The sequence below is a fragment of the Bidens hawaiensis genome, unplaced genomic scaffold (genome assembly GCF_021521415.1).
Source record: "Bidens hawaiensis isolate Kalapana, Puna unplaced genomic scaffold, B.hawaiensis_p1.1 tig00003356_1, whole genome shotgun sequence".
NCBI classification, from domain to species: domain Eukaryota; kingdom Viridiplantae; phylum Streptophyta; class Magnoliopsida; order Asterales; family Asteraceae; genus Bidens; species Bidens hawaiensis.
Window position 1 is genome coordinate 654,117 of NW_027491185.1, and position 17,737 is coordinate 671,853.

The window sequence follows — 17,737 nt, forward strand, 5'->3', positions numbered from 1 at the left end:
TTGATGTTGTTTTGGTTCTTCACAACGATCTAACACCAACAAGCTCGGGTTCTCGTATTTGGATCTTGGTTCGGGTTTGTGTGTGTATTTCAAGGTGTAGGCTAGGGTGTAGAGATGGATAAAAATGGAAAGGTTTAGGGTTTAAGGGGTATTTATACTCCCTTAAGCCCATGGACCTAAGGCCCATTCCATTTCTTGTTTTCCATCTTCTAAGGTCCAAGCCCAACTCCTATTAGTTTACTTATTAACACCGACACACGACACATGATAAAATAAACGAAATTTATTTTATTAATTCATATCAAAAGTAGGATGTTACAGAGAAAGAGATTTTCACGGGATCGTGATTATTACTTATTGGAGAATTTGGAAGGCAAGAAACGAGAAAATATTTGAAGAAAAACCGGTTAAGATAGAAGATATAATCGGGATATAAAGTCGAAAGGTTTTCTTTGGTACAAGTGTAGGACAGAAAATAGACATATAAATTGGACGAATGTGATGTAAATTCTTGTTCATGTAATTCTTTTGTGGTTTTCGTTGGTGGCTTCTCTCCGGTTGTGGAGGTTGCTTTTTGGGTCTTTGGTTTTGTTTATAAAGTTTTATTGTTCGAAAAAAAAGAGGCTAATAGGCCACATTTGTCACGATGCGTCACGTCGGCTTTGTTGTTCATTTTCTCTAATCATTCAACTAGAGGTATGGACTATGAATAGTTCTTCTCATTCTTCATTTTCTATTTCTCATTTTAATTTAATACATGTTATATATTTAAAATATTATATCTTTAAAACTATAATATTTATAAAATAAGTTAAACCACACAAATTACAATAGCGGAAACGAGTACATTACTTTTAAAAATAAAAGTGCAAATAATAAACCAAAAACTAGAAAAAAAAACTGATAATAAAAACTAAAACATAAATAACTTAAAAATAAACTAAAAAACTAGCAAGTTGTGTTGTATTTTTTTGCAATTTTGCATTTAATGCTAGGGTAAAGTTAAATACAAAATGAGACAAAAATGAGAATGTGCGAGAAGGATATTTGACCACACAAAAAAAACCCCTTAAAAATAAATTCAAATAAAATAATAAATAAGTCATAACTCAAAATATAAATAAAAAACGAAAAAAATTAAAAAACAAAAATGTTTCCGGCATCATTCCCGTTCAAAAAAAATAAAAAAATTGACGAAAAGACACGATGCCGATATCAAAGACACAATGACGAAAATGAACAAAGGACACAATTACAACTAACAAAAGACATAATATATCGCAAAGTATAACACAAAGACGAACAAAATATAAAACAATGCTGAGTAATACAACACAATATAAAGAAAAAAGACACAATATTAAGGATAAAAGACACAATCAATGACAAAAATAAACACAAAACACAATGATAAACAAAAGCCACAACGACTTTTTTTCACTTACCATTGTGTTTTTTTATTTATTTTTTATTTTTTTATTTTTTTATTTTTATGAGAACGAGAAAGACGATGGAAGCGTTTTTGTATTTGTACTTCTTTCATTTTTTATTAAATTTTGAGTTTTAATTTTTTTTAATTTTTAAGGGGTTTTTTGTATGGCTACAATGTTCACATCCTTCTCATTTTTGTTCTCATTTATAGAATAAATTGACCCTTTAAAGCTAACACCAATTTGAGTTCTTCTTCGTGAAGAGGGCTAAGGTTTCGTGTCAAGAGATCGAAATCTTTCCGCTTATCCTTGTCCTTTTGCTCGGCCTCCTTTAAACAATTTTTTTCTCGTTCAATCTCAGCAGCCTCTTCACTTATTTTTTTGCTTCATTTTCATTTTCTCGATTTGCAACTCCGAATACTTTGCAAACTCATCCTTTATAACAACTAATTTTGGATCATCAGTTGTGTTTGAAGACGATCATGTTCTCTTTCCCTTTGCCTTGTCCCTCCTATTGGGATGTTCCGATTCAACAGGATCGTCATTGTTAAAATTCCATATTAAGATCTTGGTTACAACAGGCATCCGAACCACCCGTGCTAAACTCATCCTTTATAACAGCTAAAATCGGACGTTTGGTTACAACAGAAATACAGCTTGCTGACGCAGGGAGTTCATGGAAGATCGCTATAGGTTCGTTCTTGCTTCGATCATACTTAACTCTATTGTCCTAGAAGTGTTTTGAAGCTCAAAACACGTAACAAGTTTCCTCCAAATCCATCATTCCGATTGGATTCTGTTCACTTGAGGTTAAACATGATTGTAAAATCATGCAAAAATGTTCAAAATATTAAGTTTCGAGATAGCAAAGCATGTTGGGCAAGAAGACTAGATAAGAAGATGGTAAAGGTTTGATATTAAGTGGCAAAAGCCTTTTTGTTAAAGATTGCTGAAGACCAGAGAGCTTTGTACAGAGAGACAGAATATTGGTTTTTGACGTTTGGTTGGATTCAAATTGTATTTGATGTTATCAGGTATACATACCCTTTGAGATGTAATATACTTGTTTTTTGAGTGATTGAAAGTAATTTTGTTAACTTTTTTGTGTCACATGCTCACATATGTGTTGAATGTTACTACTTATGAAGTTTTGAATTACCTAAATGTCATTATAAGTTATAAAATGCTTGGGAAAGTTAAAGGTTGTGAGTGGACAAGTCGTAACTCGTAAGTGGTAAGTTACAACTTTGTGACTTATGACTTATGATTTACATAAGTTATAAGAAGTAAGTTATAAGAAGATTAACTAGGGAATCCTAAACACCCTTAAGAGTCAAGTCGGAAGAGTTTTGGAAACACTTCTTAATCCATAACTATAACATTATATTTTATTAAAGTTTATGTAAAATAATTTAACCTTTATAAATTAAACATGTTATATGAATATTGCAACTCTAGCCAGGGTCAGCGAAAACAATATTAGTATCTCCTTAGATAAGATAGTATGTCTTTGTCTCATCATTCCGGACTATACCAATAATTTGCCATAAACAATGACGGGTTTAAGATAGAATTTCAAAGGAGTCAAAGGAGTGTTGGTGTTAAAATTTTATTATTTGTAAACGAAAAATTCACATGGTTCGCCGACTCTACACTTAAAAGTGTAGGCCCGCCCCTACTAAAAGTGTGATTTTATTATGTAATTTAATTGTTTATTATGTGAAAATATCATTGATTTATATTGTTTTAACTTGTATCATTATATATCCTTTTGCTATCATTTTATACTAACACATGAATTCACCATTATAAAAATCTAAAAGTAAGGTTTTTTTCTTTGTTTTATACTTATCTTCGTTATCAGTTCTCTATATAATTAGTAACATAACAATCTTAGTCAATGTATCAGAGTTGACGCTTTTCGAGCTGATGACTCGATTTCATCGGCGAACCTACATCAAAGTTGTAAGTGTCGGCTGACCCTTGAGAAAACTTTCTTTTAAAAATACATATATGTTAAAATCTCGATTGACTCTTATAAAATCTTGATACCAACCCTCATTCAATGCCTGTAAAATTTTTTCATAGGTCCGTCACTTATTGAATCGGTACCTTCATGCTCAACTTAATTCGACATGATATACCTTCATGCTCAACTTAATTCCCATAAATTATTAATAAAACTCTTTTTTAGAATTACGACTTTGTTGTATTTTGCCATTGCAGTCTTCAAATAGGAGAGCCATTTGCCCCACTTTGGTCAGACTATATTATCTTAATCAAGCTCACGTTGGCTTCAGAGTTTGGCTTAAGTGTTCCTCGAAGAACCATATCGCATGTTGCCACTTGACAGTCATTGTGCAGCCACAAGAGCATAATTCTTTAGCGTAACACACGATGGGACGAAAACCTGCGTGGGTTCAGGATTCCAACCGACAACCTCACAAAGTTTTTAGCTTAAATCCTTTATTGTCATAATCCACAAAAACGCGACTAAAGTGGTGATCAAACTTGGGTCTCTACTGGAGAACCTAAACCTTACTACAACTAGGGCACAAGTGGTGAATTATAAGACTTTAGGAGGTGTTTCGGATTCCTTAATTTTTTGACTCCTTATTATTTATTGAAAAGTTAAAAATGTATTTGGGAATGCTTAACGTGTGAGTGAAAATGTTTCATAAGTCACAAAGTTGTGACTTATGACTTACGATAAGTAATAAGGAGGTAAAAATAAGGAATACTAAACACCCCTTGTAAATAATAATCCATACTTTCTTTTTCTTAAAGTTAAAAAATTGAAGCTCGTAACATTTTCGATTATTAATTATAAACTTAAGAAAAAATAGTAGTTTTGTAACAAAAAGATGCATTTAGTTTACCTTTTTACCCTCATCTTGGACCCTTAGAGAAGAACACGTTTTGTTTTGTTAAACCGTGTCAGTAACTCACTTTGAATATGAAATCTATGACTAGAAGGTGATCAGTGATGTAAAAATAATTTAATTATTTTTTATTGGAAATAAAAAAAGTACAAAGCTAAAGTAAAAATTTCGCCATTTTGATGATAATAATTTATTAAAAGATTTTTTTTATTAGGTATAGTGTTCCCTTTGTTTGTTTTTGTTAGGTATTTTGGGTTTGCGAATTTAAATCTATAATCAAAACATGATCCTAATCTTTTTTCGGGTTTTTTGGTTTGGTTTTATCGTGTTGAGTTAATAAGGTTTTAAGTATTTAGTCTAGAAAACTAATAAAATAAAATAAAAAGCTAAAGTTAAAGCAATATTATCATATTCACTCGTAACGTAGATAAGCAAATTATAAACCAATAGAGATGGTCCTATCGAATAAAAACATGTAAAACTAAACAACAATCAATCAAACAGAACCTGTAGAATCAAAGGGACTTAGAACAAAAACATGTAGATTTGGTGTTGAAGAGAAACTAAACAGTGTAAATATTCATAAAACCATGTAACTTGAAATCGATGAAATGTCAATGAAGGAATCAAATGAATTTGTGATAAAATACTAGACGAATATTCTCCTTTTTATAACATTGAATTCACAGCTAGCTTATCTGGACAACAAACCTAATTGTCTTTTAGACCGAAGACAAGGTTTCAATGTATCGATGAACACGTCTACAGTGGGTTTTGTAACTATGTATCTGTTTGAAACTCTTGTCATGAACATTGTACGTTATCATCTTATTGGGAGCCAACAGCACCAAGAATGTTTCTTCTTCTTCTTCTTCTTTACCTCTAACCACATCAGCAACTCCCGAATGACGGTCGAACCTCTCTGGGAAGCCCGGAAGCTCATCAAAGTGAATTCGATACTTGACAAACCACCCCGAACGGTCCCTCAACATCTCATACACATTCACATTCAATATTCTGTGTCCGTCATCAGTGATTGGTATTAGATGCAGATGACCTCTTGATTCCCCAAAAGACATTATTAATAGTTGTTCAGAGCTCAATCCCTCAGGCCCGGGCAATATTTGCAGCTGTTCAACGTCTAATTTGACGTAGAAGAAATGCTGGTATAGATAACTAGGAGCCCAGTGGATGGAACCGTTCCCGGGTGGTGGTGGAAGTCGGATACATGCGCAGAGAAAGATTCGATACAAATCTTCCATTTCATTGTCTCAGATGAGTATATTTGAATCTGAAACATGTCTTTTTGAGACTCTAAAGAAGTAACACAAACAACTTTGTAGTGCGGAGAATGTGTTTGATCAAATGCCAGAGCCATTGATCTGGGGTATTTACCGAGCGGTGAGATGAATGCGAGTTGCTTGGTGGTGGGATTGAAAGCATAATATTCACGAGCATCATTGTGAAAGGCGGTGCAAAGTAATAAACCGTTACAAGAATGCTCGATTCTGACATGGGAACGATTAAAGTAAAAATCGAGACTACGAAAGGGAGGAGGGCTTCGGTTTTCAACATCAAATGGATAATACATACCATAGCGATCAAATACACCAACAGATTTTGAAAGGTTATTATTATTATTATTATTATTATTATTATTATTATCATACAGGCGGGTGAAGTGTCTGTGACTCAAAAGCAATCGCCAGTGTTTGCATACGGATTTGAAACGAAGGATGGAGGTAACCGGGAGACGGATAAGGATTTCGGTTAAAAGGTCGTCGTTGGAACCGATAATTAGTGCTCCAGATTGATGATCAGAATCCTCCATGTGAGAGGTAGGTTTGGGGTTTACGTGTGTTTGATTTAGAAGCGTATGTATTGATTTGTATGAGGAGGCTTAAACATTAGGGTTTCCAACCGAGAAATAAAAAAAAGTAAACTTAGAGTTCCATTTAAGATTTTTTTTAATGAAAAAATGGATATTAATTATCCAAACTTTTAAGGCAAATGGGTCTTACGGTTAGAGAATTAGTTAGTCGTGGGTGCAAAGTCCCTTTTATCTTTGACTTCACGGTTAAAGACTTGTAAGATCTTTATAAAACTATTGAGCTCGGCGAAGTGGAGAAAGAGTTTTTCCACGGGATCGTGATTATTGCTTGTTGGAGAATTTGGAAGGCGAGAAACGAGAAAAAACTTTGAAGGAAAACCAGTTAAGATAGAAGATGTAATCGGGATATAAAGTCGAAAGGTTTTCTTTGGTACAATTGTAGGACAAAAAAAGACATATAAATTGGACGAATGTGGTGTAAATTCTTGTTCTTGTAATTCTTTTGTGGTTTTTGTTGGTTGCTTCTCTCCGGTTGTGGAGGTTGCATTTTGGGTGTTTGGTTTTGTATATAAAATTTTATAGTTCGGTCTCATTTGTCACAATGCGTCACGTCGGCTTTGTCTCGTTCATTTTCTCTAATCATTCAACCAGCGGTATGGACTATGGATCTTTCTCCTCATGCTTCATTTTCTATTTTTCATTAATTTAATACAAATTATATATTTAAAATATTATATCTTTAAAACTATAATATTTGTAAAATAAGTTAAACCACACAAATTAAAATAGTGGAAGTGAGTACATTACTTTTAAAAAGAAAATTGCAAATAATAAACCAAAAACTAGAAAAAAAAAAACTAATAATCAAAACTAAAACATAAATAACATAAAAATTAACTAAAAAACTAGAAAGTTATGTTATTTTTTTTTTGCGATTTTGCATTCAAAGCCAACACCAATTCGAGTTCTTCTTCGTGAAGATGGCTAAGATCTCGCGTCAAGAGATCAAAATCTTTTTGCTCATCCTTGTCCTTTTGTCACGGTTTATGGTGGCAATATTCACTTAGCATATCAAATCATGTACCCGAGTAAACTCAAAACGCAACCTATTTTATTAGCGTTCTCAAGTAGGTACCCCGAGCACCACCTTTTATCGATTCACAGTGACAAGACATGTATCTACTTGGACTTCTTTGAAGGTTCGTTTTATCATCGAGCTTGTTGACCTTAAAACTCAATTATTTGACTTTTTTGCCCCCCGGTTTTTCAGGATCAAGATCGAGTTCAAATTCAGGAACGCCTTCTAACAATCTCCACCACTCAAAACGACGCATGGGGCATTGGGTTTACTCGGGTGGGGCATAATATTACCATATGGGGCTATCATTGCTAAATACTTCAAGCACAAGGATCCGTTATGGTATTATTTGCACGTGGGGTTTCAGTTTGTCGGGTTCATATTTGTTGTCGCCGCAGGATTTGTCGGATTAAACATGTATAACAAGTTTAATTTCCATGCACCAGCATACAAATTAAGGCTTGGCGTTAACCGCCATCGTGCTCAGCATTCTCAAGGTTCAAAAATTAGTATCCATTTACAACTTTGACTTTTAAGGTCAAACAAACTGAATTTAAATTCCAAATTCATCACTTATTTCCAAAACTTAAAGAAATATATTGGTGGGTTTGCAAAGAAAATACAAAACATATAGAAAAATAAAGTTTTGTGTTGAAAAATATGAGTATTTTTAAATCTTGATTGAATTACATCAGTAAGGTTTGACTTAAAAAGTCAAGTTTCTTAAACATGTTTTGCAAATTCAGGTTATGGCATTCTTTAAGGTGCTGTTTGTTTTTGCAGACATAAACTGTCTGCAAGCTGATTTCATCTGTTTTCATGTCTGCAACTGAAGATGTGGTCTGAAGATCTGCAAGCTGAAAATATAAGACTGTTTGTTTTTATAAGCTGATACTGTCTGCATAACTGTCAAACTTATCTCACAAGATAGAAGTCATTTATTCAAGTTACATCTAGTTTTTAGTCTTTGCTTGCCATGCCGATTTGGTTTTGGTGGGTGGTGGAAGGTGGTGGTGGTGGATGGTGGTAGTGGCGGCGGACGGTGGGTAGTGGCGGTGGATGGTGGTGGTGGACAATGGGTGGTGGTGATGGATGGTTTTGGTTGGTGGTGGACGGTGGTGGTGATGGATGGTGGTGGTGGTGGGTGATGGATGGTGGTGGTGGCGGTGATGGATGGTGGTGGTGGTGATGGATGGTGGTGGTGATGGATGGTGGGTGGTGGACGGTGGTGGTGATGGATGGTGGTGGTGGTGGCGGACGGTGGTGGTGATGGATGGTGGGTGGTGGACGGTGGTGGTGATGGATGGTGGGTGGTGGACGGTGGTGGTGGCGGTGATGGATGGTGGTGGTGGTGGGTGATGGATGGTGGTGGTGGCGGTGATGGATGGTGGTGGTGGTGGCGGACGGTGGTGGTGATGGATGGTGGGTGGTGATGGATGGTGGGTGGTGGACGGTGGTGGTGGCGGTGGATGGTGGTGGACGGTGGCGGCGGGGTACGGGGGTGGTGGTGGCGGCGTACGGTGGGTGGTGGTGTTGGCGGACGGTGGTAGGAGCAGTGGATGAGAGGGTGGCTGCAAAGGTTTTTTTGTGAAGATGTTTTAAGCAAGATTTCCTTGCTTTTCTTTTAAGATGAAAGAAGATAACTTCAGATCTGTTTTAAGAAAAAAAACAAACAGTCTTCAAGGGTAATGTCTGCGCGCCTGCAGACATTAGCTCCCTTGAAGATGTTTGAAGAAAAAACAAACACCCCCTAAGTGTAGTTAGAGCACCATTGGCAGGGGCGGACCCACGTAGTGTAGAACGGGGTCCCGGGACACCAATGTTTTTTAGAAATTTTCTAGAGGCGGTATATTAAATTGTTTATGGACCCCATAAAAATTAAGAGTTGGAACCCATGCTATCAATATTGATGTGGTGTGGTGGTAAATTCTTGGTTTTGTATCCCAAAGGTCACTGGTTCAAGTCTTCCAACCCTCCATTTTCTATGATTTTTTCATTCTTTTTTAAATCCTACTCAATATTAGTTACTAGTTAGGGCTTTAAAATAACCAACATTAGGACACAGAGATAGAAGACCATAAGTAGAATAGGTGGAGTTTACCTTTTGTTGGATCCAGCATAGGAGCTTTGGAGTTTACCCTTTTTTTTCATTTAGAGCTCGTTTTTTGTCATTGTATTATTAACTTGCTATTTGCTAAAAGAGTTTTGGAGTTTAGAAAGATTAGAAGTGGCAGATATTGAAGGTTGGTCATAAGCAGTCTTCCATATAGCATTTATCAATTGAAATGTCTACGTATATATGGGTCTATGAAGCTGCAATAGTTGTATGGCTTTACACAGTTTTAGATCGACAAAACAAATCTCGAAGTGGTTACGCGAACATAACGTAAAGCTGTGAATATAATAGGCACTAACATCCATATCCTAAGGGATGATTTTGATTCAAAAAGAAGTATATCAAAGCCCATTCTTTGACTATTTATGTTTGTGATTGTAGAATGTAACATGGACTTTTTGTTAATAATTTCACATTGATTTTGAAGTTATCTACATTGTATTTTGTTGATAATTAATGAGGACCGATCGTATTTCATCATATTGTTTTATTTATGTTCATCGTCTCGACCCGAACCAAACGACGGCCGACCCGAACAACAACTGACCCGAAAAATCTAAACACCGAAAAAACGGGACCCCATTGGCCAAAATTCCTGGGTCCGCCACTGACCTTTGGCCATCCCAGTTGTTTAGATTGGGTTGAAATACAAATTATATGTTGTTTGACTTTTGACTTTCAAGAGTCAAACATGTAATAGAAACCAAAAAGCCTTTTAGCTCATCATATGGCCTCATCCTTACTAGTCTATGAATTCTAGAGCATTAAACTAATTAATCAATTTGTTTATTAAAATGTGCATATTGTTGTGCACAAATCATAAATCATAATTAGATACACCTTCAAACAGCTAGAACAAGACACACAAACACAAATCATAAGCCAAAATATAAATTACATAGATAAACTGACATGCATGATGCAACATATATATTTTAGAACACACATTCAAACACCTTAATAACGAAAAACTAAACAATTGTACGTAATTGTCTTTTAGAAAGAAGACAAGGCTTCAATGTAACGATGACAACTTGCGGTTGCCACAAAAAAGTCGTATCTTGAGGTTTCATCATAAAAGTCATCCTCCGCTAGACTATATATCTCATTATAACTCTTGTCATGAATATTGTACCTCATCACCTTCTCGGGAGTTAACAGCACCAAGAATGTTTCTTCTTCTCCTTTACCTCTAACCACATCAACAACTCCCAAATCATAATCTAACATTTCCGGGAAACCCCGAAGCTCATAAAACTGTAGTCGATACTTGACAAACCACCCCGAACGGTCCCTCAACATCTCGTACACATTCAGGAACAATATTCTGTGACTGCAATCAGTGTTTGGTATTAAATGTAGATGGCCTCTTGATTCCCCAAAATACTTTGTCGATATTTCAATAGACGCCAACTCCTCAGGCACAGGCAACATTTGCAACTCTTCAACATCTAATTTCAAGTACAAGAAACTGTTATCTAGATGATCAGGAGCCCAATGGATGGAACCGTTCCAGTAAACCGGGGAGTGGAAGTCGGATACACGCGCAGCGAAAGATTCAATACAAACCTTCCATTTCATTGTCTCAGATGAGTATATTTGAATCTGAAACATGTCTTTTCGAGACTCAAAAGCACAAACGCAAACAACTTTGTAGTGCGGAGAATGTGTTTGATCAAATGCCAGAGCCATAGAACGGATGTTCGGGAGAGATGGGATGAATGCGAGTTGCTTGGTGGTGGGATTGAACACATAATATTCACTAGCACCATTATTGTGAAAGGCATTACAAAGTAATAAACCGTTACAAGATTGCTTGATTCTGACTTTGGAACGATTAAAGTAGAAGTCGAGACTACGGAATGGAGGAGGGCTTGGGTTTTCAACATCAAAGGGAAAATACATGCCATAAAGACCAAATAGACCAAGAGATTTAGAAAGGTTATTATTATCATACCGACGGTTTAAATGGCTGTTACTCAAAAGCAACCGCCAGTGTTTAGATACGGATTTGAAACGAATGATGGAGGTAACAGGGAGCTGGATAAGGATTTCGGTTAAAAGGTCGTCGTTGGAACCAATAATAGCTCCCGATATAGTATCGGAATCCTCCATGTGAGACGTAGGTTTGGGGTTTAATGGTTTATGTGTGTTTGATATAGCAGCGTATTTATTTATTTGTATGAGGAGGTTAAACAATATTAGGGTTTCCAACCGAGAAAAAAAAAAGTAAACTTAAAACACCATAAAATTCACATTAAAGATTTTTCTTTTTAAAAAAAATGGATTTTAATAATCTAAACAATTAAAGCTGATGGGTCTCACGGTTAGAGACTAGCTCGTTAGTCGTGGGCGCGAAGTCCCTTTTATCTTTGGCTTTACGGTTAAAGACTTGTTAGATCTTTATAAAACTATTGAGCTCGGCGAAGTGGAGAAATAGGTTTTTCACGGGATCGTGATTATTGCTTGTTGGAGAGTTAGGAAGGCGAGAACTGAGAAATCTTTCAAGGAAAACCAGTTAAGATAGAAGATGTAATCGGGATATAAAGTCGAAAGGTTTTCTTTGGTACAAGTGTAGGACAAAAAATAGACATGTAAATTGGACGAAGTGGTGTAAATTCTTGTCATGCAATTCTTTTGTGGATTTCGTTGGTGGTTTCTCTCCGGTTGTGGAGGTTTCTTTTTGGGTGTTTGGTTTTGTTTATAAAATTTTACTGTTAAAAAAAGGCTAATAGGTCTCATTTGTCACGATGTGTCACGTTAGCTTTGTCTCGCTCATTTTCTCTAATCATTCAATTAGCGCTATGAATCATTCTCCTCATTTTTCATTTTCTATTTTTCCTTTTAATTTAATACAAAATATATATTTAATATATTATATCTTTAAAACTATAATATTTGTAAAAGATTGTTAAAGATAAGAAGAATAGATATGGTAAGGTTATATATTAAGTGGCAGAAGCCTATTTGTTAAAGATTGTTAAAGACCAGAGTTTTGTACAGATAGACAGAATATTGGTTTTGGTTGAATTCATATTGTATTTGATGTTATCAGGTATACAAACCCTTTGAGATGTGATATACTTGGTTTTTGAGTGATTGAAAGTAACTTTGGTGTTAACTTTTTGTGTCACATACTCACATGTGTGTTTATTGTTACAACTTATGAAGTTTTGAGTTAGCTAAATGTCATGTTTAGCTTATAACTTACGTAGCTTTGGTTGCTTATTTTGTCTTGTTATAACTTATAAACTATAAGTTATAATGTGTTTGGGAAAGTTAAAGGTTGTGAGTGAATAAGTTGTAACTCGTAAGTGGTAAGTTACAACTTTATAACTTATAACTTATGACTTATATGTGACAACCGACAAAAATTAGACTAATCTGGTAATTATCTTAACCGTAATCGTGTATTAATTAGTAAAATAAATACATAGGAATAATATTTTTAGTCAAAGTTTTTGACTTTAGTTGAATTTTAAAATATGGAACCCGAAAAAGTTCAATTTGTCGTGTAGCTGACACTGTACAGATTGACACCGGGTAATATCTCAAAACGGATAAATTCATAAACGTGTCAAGATGACCTCGAAAAATAAAATTTTATGTTAGGATATTAGAGATAGTGTATAAACTTAATTTTAGAAGGTTCGAATCGCAAAAATTAGAAAATAAGTAACCGAAAGCCAGTAGAGGACACCGTAAGAGCCCGACATTAAGTTTATCAGAAAATTTTGTTTTTAGGCAGACATTGACTGTAATCTAATTTCGCTTAAAGTCTGATAAAAATTATTAGAAACGGAAGTCGTTTGGCTAGATAAATTACGAGATACGTTAAACTTTAACACCTAGGTATTATCACATGTCATTATTCAAAACCACCTCTCCCTCTCCCTCTCCCATCTCTCTCGGCCGCCACTTACACACAACCCAACCCACCTCCCAAACCCACCAATGAAAAGCTTACATATAGGTATGCAATGATTGATAGATTACTTGGAAGCTACACACTTTGACACATGCACACCCTATACCATCCAACTCACAACCCTATACCTCTCTTTCTCCCTTCATATAACCGGCCACCCCACCACCACCTTACCATCTCACATTTTCAAATTTTTATACGCACAACACTTGATTAGGAGATCTTTGGTGGAAGGTTAAGCTAATAACAAGAAGTAGGAAGCCAAAGGAAGGATTATAGCCAACACAAGGTCACATTATCACCTCCTTAGACACCAAATCCGAAACCCAATGTAACCCACTTTAAGATTTGTGTATATTAGTTGCTATTTGATGTTTAAAGCTTGATTTTAGTATGCTTGGTAGTGTACATGTAGGTATAATATGGATATATACATGCATATGTGTGAACCGTGAGTTTACATAAGAATGTATAAGATGGGTTGTTGATTATAGGACTTGTTATGGTTGCATTTTAGCTTGTATAGATTGTCCATATTGATGTTACTTGAGTTTGTTTAACAAATGGGTTTAGGTATTGTTTTAATGTTGGAAGTAAATGTGTAAATGGCCAAAAGATCAAAGATGGATAATGAGTAAAATACCCATGTTAGGCCGTGAGTTTTGATTTTGGTATTGGATTGAAGTTGTAAGCTTGTTAAATGGTAAAATGGTTAAAGAAAGAATGATAATTTTGAAAACCCACATACTTGATTACTTGAAAAAGTTGTAAGTAATAATAATAATGGTTTTGAAAGGATCTTGGAAAAGGGTTGACAAAAGTGTAGGGATTTGACTTTGTTGGAGAGTTACTTACACATGCAAGTAATACAAAAATTTGATTTTGATCATAAAGCTCATACTTGTCTTATATGGATTGAAAATGACAAACTAAGTGATTGAATGGGACATATGGAAAGGAATAAAATCTACTAGAAGTACTAGGATGCATGAAACATGATAACTTAGATAAACAAGAGTTTGTGTTAAACTTACTAATAAAGGAAACTTTGTAAATTGTACAAGATGTTTTGCAAAATGATTTGATAAGTGAACATAATCTTGTGTGGATGATTAAAGACTTGTGGTTAGGATTACTTTAGTAAACTCTATTGTAAAGATTGTTAGTATGGTAATAAGGTTATTAAAAATTGCTACTTACTAGTAATAGAAACTTTGTTGTTAAAGAAATCAAGAATGTGTTTGTTAAAGGATAACAATGGGATGAAATAAGATGTTAATATGGGTTAATAAGATCTGGAAATTTTGGTACATAAACACCTTGTAGAGATTGTAGAAATAACATGTATATTGTATAGTTGAAAACTTAAGCTAAGGCTTGAGCATGTGTAGTTAAAAATTTGTTTTGTGCGCATACTTGGTGCTAGATGATCAAACATGGATGTGATGATATATTACTTGTTATTATATGTATATTTGCTGTACCAAATGGTTTGGTTTTGACATTGTGACTTAAATAGCTTGTCGGTGACTTTAACGGTCGGAAAGTTCGACTTTTAAGGTGAACCGACATGAGTTTTTGGAACTGAATTAAAACAGCTCCCAAAGTCATAATATTCTTATACTTAACATAAGTTAAAGTATAAGAAAAGTCAAGAATAGCAAAACTTAAACCAACACGGTTCGTGTCGCGAAAACCGACACGAAAACGTTAAAAATTGACATTTTTAAGAAATTGGCAACAAAATAAGAACCAAAACATTTTTATTGAAAAACCAATAAAACTTGACTAAAAACTATATAAAAAGTGTTCTAGATAATTTAAAACTAAAAGTTTCATAAAAATGACAACCGGTTCGTTTTTAAGCTCAAAATCAACGAAACCGGCAAAACCGACAAAACCGATTATAATAGAGTCAAAATTTTAAATAAAATAATAACTTGAATTTTTCCAAAACACTCCAGCAACTAAAGGTAATAATTTTTATAAATTTTAATAATTAAATTAAATTAAATTATTAAATAAAACAATTATTAGTTGATTATTACTTGTTTATATTTTTAAGTATAGAATTATAAGATTATAAGTAGTAAACTTTATGTGTTATATGCTTGTGTGGATTTTTAGAATAAGAATATATATATTTTAGTCAAACCTAAAATTAACGAACGTGTACTAATATAGGAACGAGCATTTATTCGAACACTGAAATCAAAGGTGAGTTCTTCCTCCGAAAAGCATATTGTATATCTATATTCGTATTTATATATATATGTTTTGAAAACGCATTATACTACAAATTGTCGTTATTGTGAGATGAATCAATTTGGTTAAAGAACTGTTAACCGAATTGAGGGCACAGAAATGTTGGTAGATCTATCGGGGTGACCCCCCCCCCCCCCCACTTCCATTCGCGTTGGGTTAAAAGTGGGAATATTTCGAGTATGGTACGTTTCGAGTTATCAAATTGGTAGTCATACACGCGTTGTATTCTTAGCTAGTTTACAACTAACGCTTTTTGTGCTTAAAGGTAAAATGCGGGTTTCGTTATTGTGTTATACCGTGTTATGATCGGTTTTATTGGGAGTATAATGGCCGTACACCATTATATTCATGTGTTGTTTATATATAAATTGTTTATATTTATATAATAAGTTTTCTTCTCAGGAATAACTCACCAACATTAATGTTGACCCAAATATTATTTAAATATGCTTTGCAGGAAAGTGAAGGTTTCGAGGTGGCATGGAAACGAGAGCGTGGGGTGTTTGAACAAAAGTGATGTGTTGTAAACCGTGCATTAGCACGTGTAGTAAACTCTGATTTTGTAAAATATTTCTTATAATAAAAGATGATGCTTTTATTATTAAATGGTTATTATTGTTGACTATCGGCATCTGTCATAACCCGAATGAATTAAAGTTAAGACTTCCGCTGTGTTAAGTTAAGGTTTTCGGGGTGTGACATTATATAAGTTATAATGATAAACCATAGCAACAATAGTAACCACTATTCATGTTAATTCGATTTCACTTTTTATATTTCCAGCCTTGTAGCGCACGGGTTTATGACTTTGACTTCTGTTCTTTATGGTCACCATTACTTACAAGATTGATTGGAATTTTTTTAAGTTTTTATAATCATCAACATTTCTGAAATATCGATCTTTGGATTTAATTACATACAATTATATTAATTGAAACTCACAACACAAATAAATTATGCTATGTAATTGGATTTTGTATAATCATGAGTTTTATTCATGTTTGTATTGTATTTTGAAGGAACAACTTTGAGGATGAATATACAATTAACATAAACACGTAAATACACATTATTAGTGAAAAAATTTATACTTGAATAGTTATATAAAAAAAGAAAAAATACAAATCACTTTTGGATAAATTATAGAATTGAAAATGAACATTGTGCATAACACTTTTGATTCATTGTTATCTGTTTTATAATACATAAATTGAGTTCTTTGCAAGTTTATTTTGTTAGATATTATTTTATTGCTTGGACTAAACTACACATTTCTTTTTTATTATCAAGATCATGGTGGTTGTCTCAATGAATTCGAAAATTCTTATTTTACTGAAGATTATATAAACATGCTTGTTTCCTATAATATGCAAGTTATGTTAGATTTCATAAGTAAAAACAATAAGATAATAAGCTCGTTTTTTGCTTTTATTTTTTTTACAATGATTCTGTTTTTTCAGCAAATATGAAAGAAAATATGTTGCTCCACACAAGGATGTCATGTAGATAGATGAGACCCAAAGAATCTTAGCACCATGCAACTTATTACAGAACTGAAAATATCACCAAAACTTTGCTAGAAGATGCACCAGAAACTAATTTGGCATACGGTACTTATGATAGTGTGTCGATGATATGTCACATGAAACACGCTTAAATATAAATTTTGTTGACAACCTTGACTTGCTTGAGTCCAATTTCAGAGCTTATGGAATTTTAATTAAACTGCCAAAAGCACCAGTGAAGACAAGTGTGCACAAGAGGTATGTAACCTTTTGTTTAAACTGCCAAAAACTGCCAAAACATTTACATAAGAGGACTATAAAAGTATGTTATCATCATACACTACATCAATTTTATTGTTATTTGCAGCCATCCAGGACTGGGATAAAATCTATCTCTTGCAACTATTTCAAGATGTTTCTTTTTCAAGCAAGGATTCAGTAGTGTAAGTACCATCTCCAACTTTCTTAGGGGTGGGATAATAGATTTTGGTTTAGAGATCTCATGTTATATTTAAGTACTTAACACACTGGGTGTTTGTCGTATCACATGTATAAATATAGGATTTTGCAGTAACATTGCTTGAGGAAGATTCAAGATTGGTACAACTTGATAGCCATTTGATATATTGGTAATAACTATTATAGATTCTACTTTTTTTACAACACGTATACTTAACTTAAATGGTTATTGAGATTGAAGCT

At 34.1% G+C, this 17,737-nt stretch overlaps 1 protein-coding gene and 1 pseudogene across 1 annotated transcript; one reads left to right on the top strand and one right to left on the bottom strand.

Moving 5' to 3' along the window:
- Positions 1 to 3,780, top strand: part of LOC143623286 (cytochrome b561 and DOMON domain-containing protein At3g61750-like) — a 28,108-nt pseudogene extending 24,328 nt beyond the window's left edge.
- A 6,553-nt stretch (positions 3,781 to 10,333) lies between these two features.
- Positions 10,334 to 11,452, bottom strand: LOC143623134 (F-box protein At5g07610-like). Its single transcript, XM_077094110.1, has one exon. The coding sequence runs from the start codon at positions 11,450 to 11,452 to the stop codon at positions 10,334 to 10,336; it is 1,119 nt and encodes a 372-aa protein (XP_076950225.1).
- Positions 11,453 to 17,737: the final 6,285 nt, after the last annotated feature.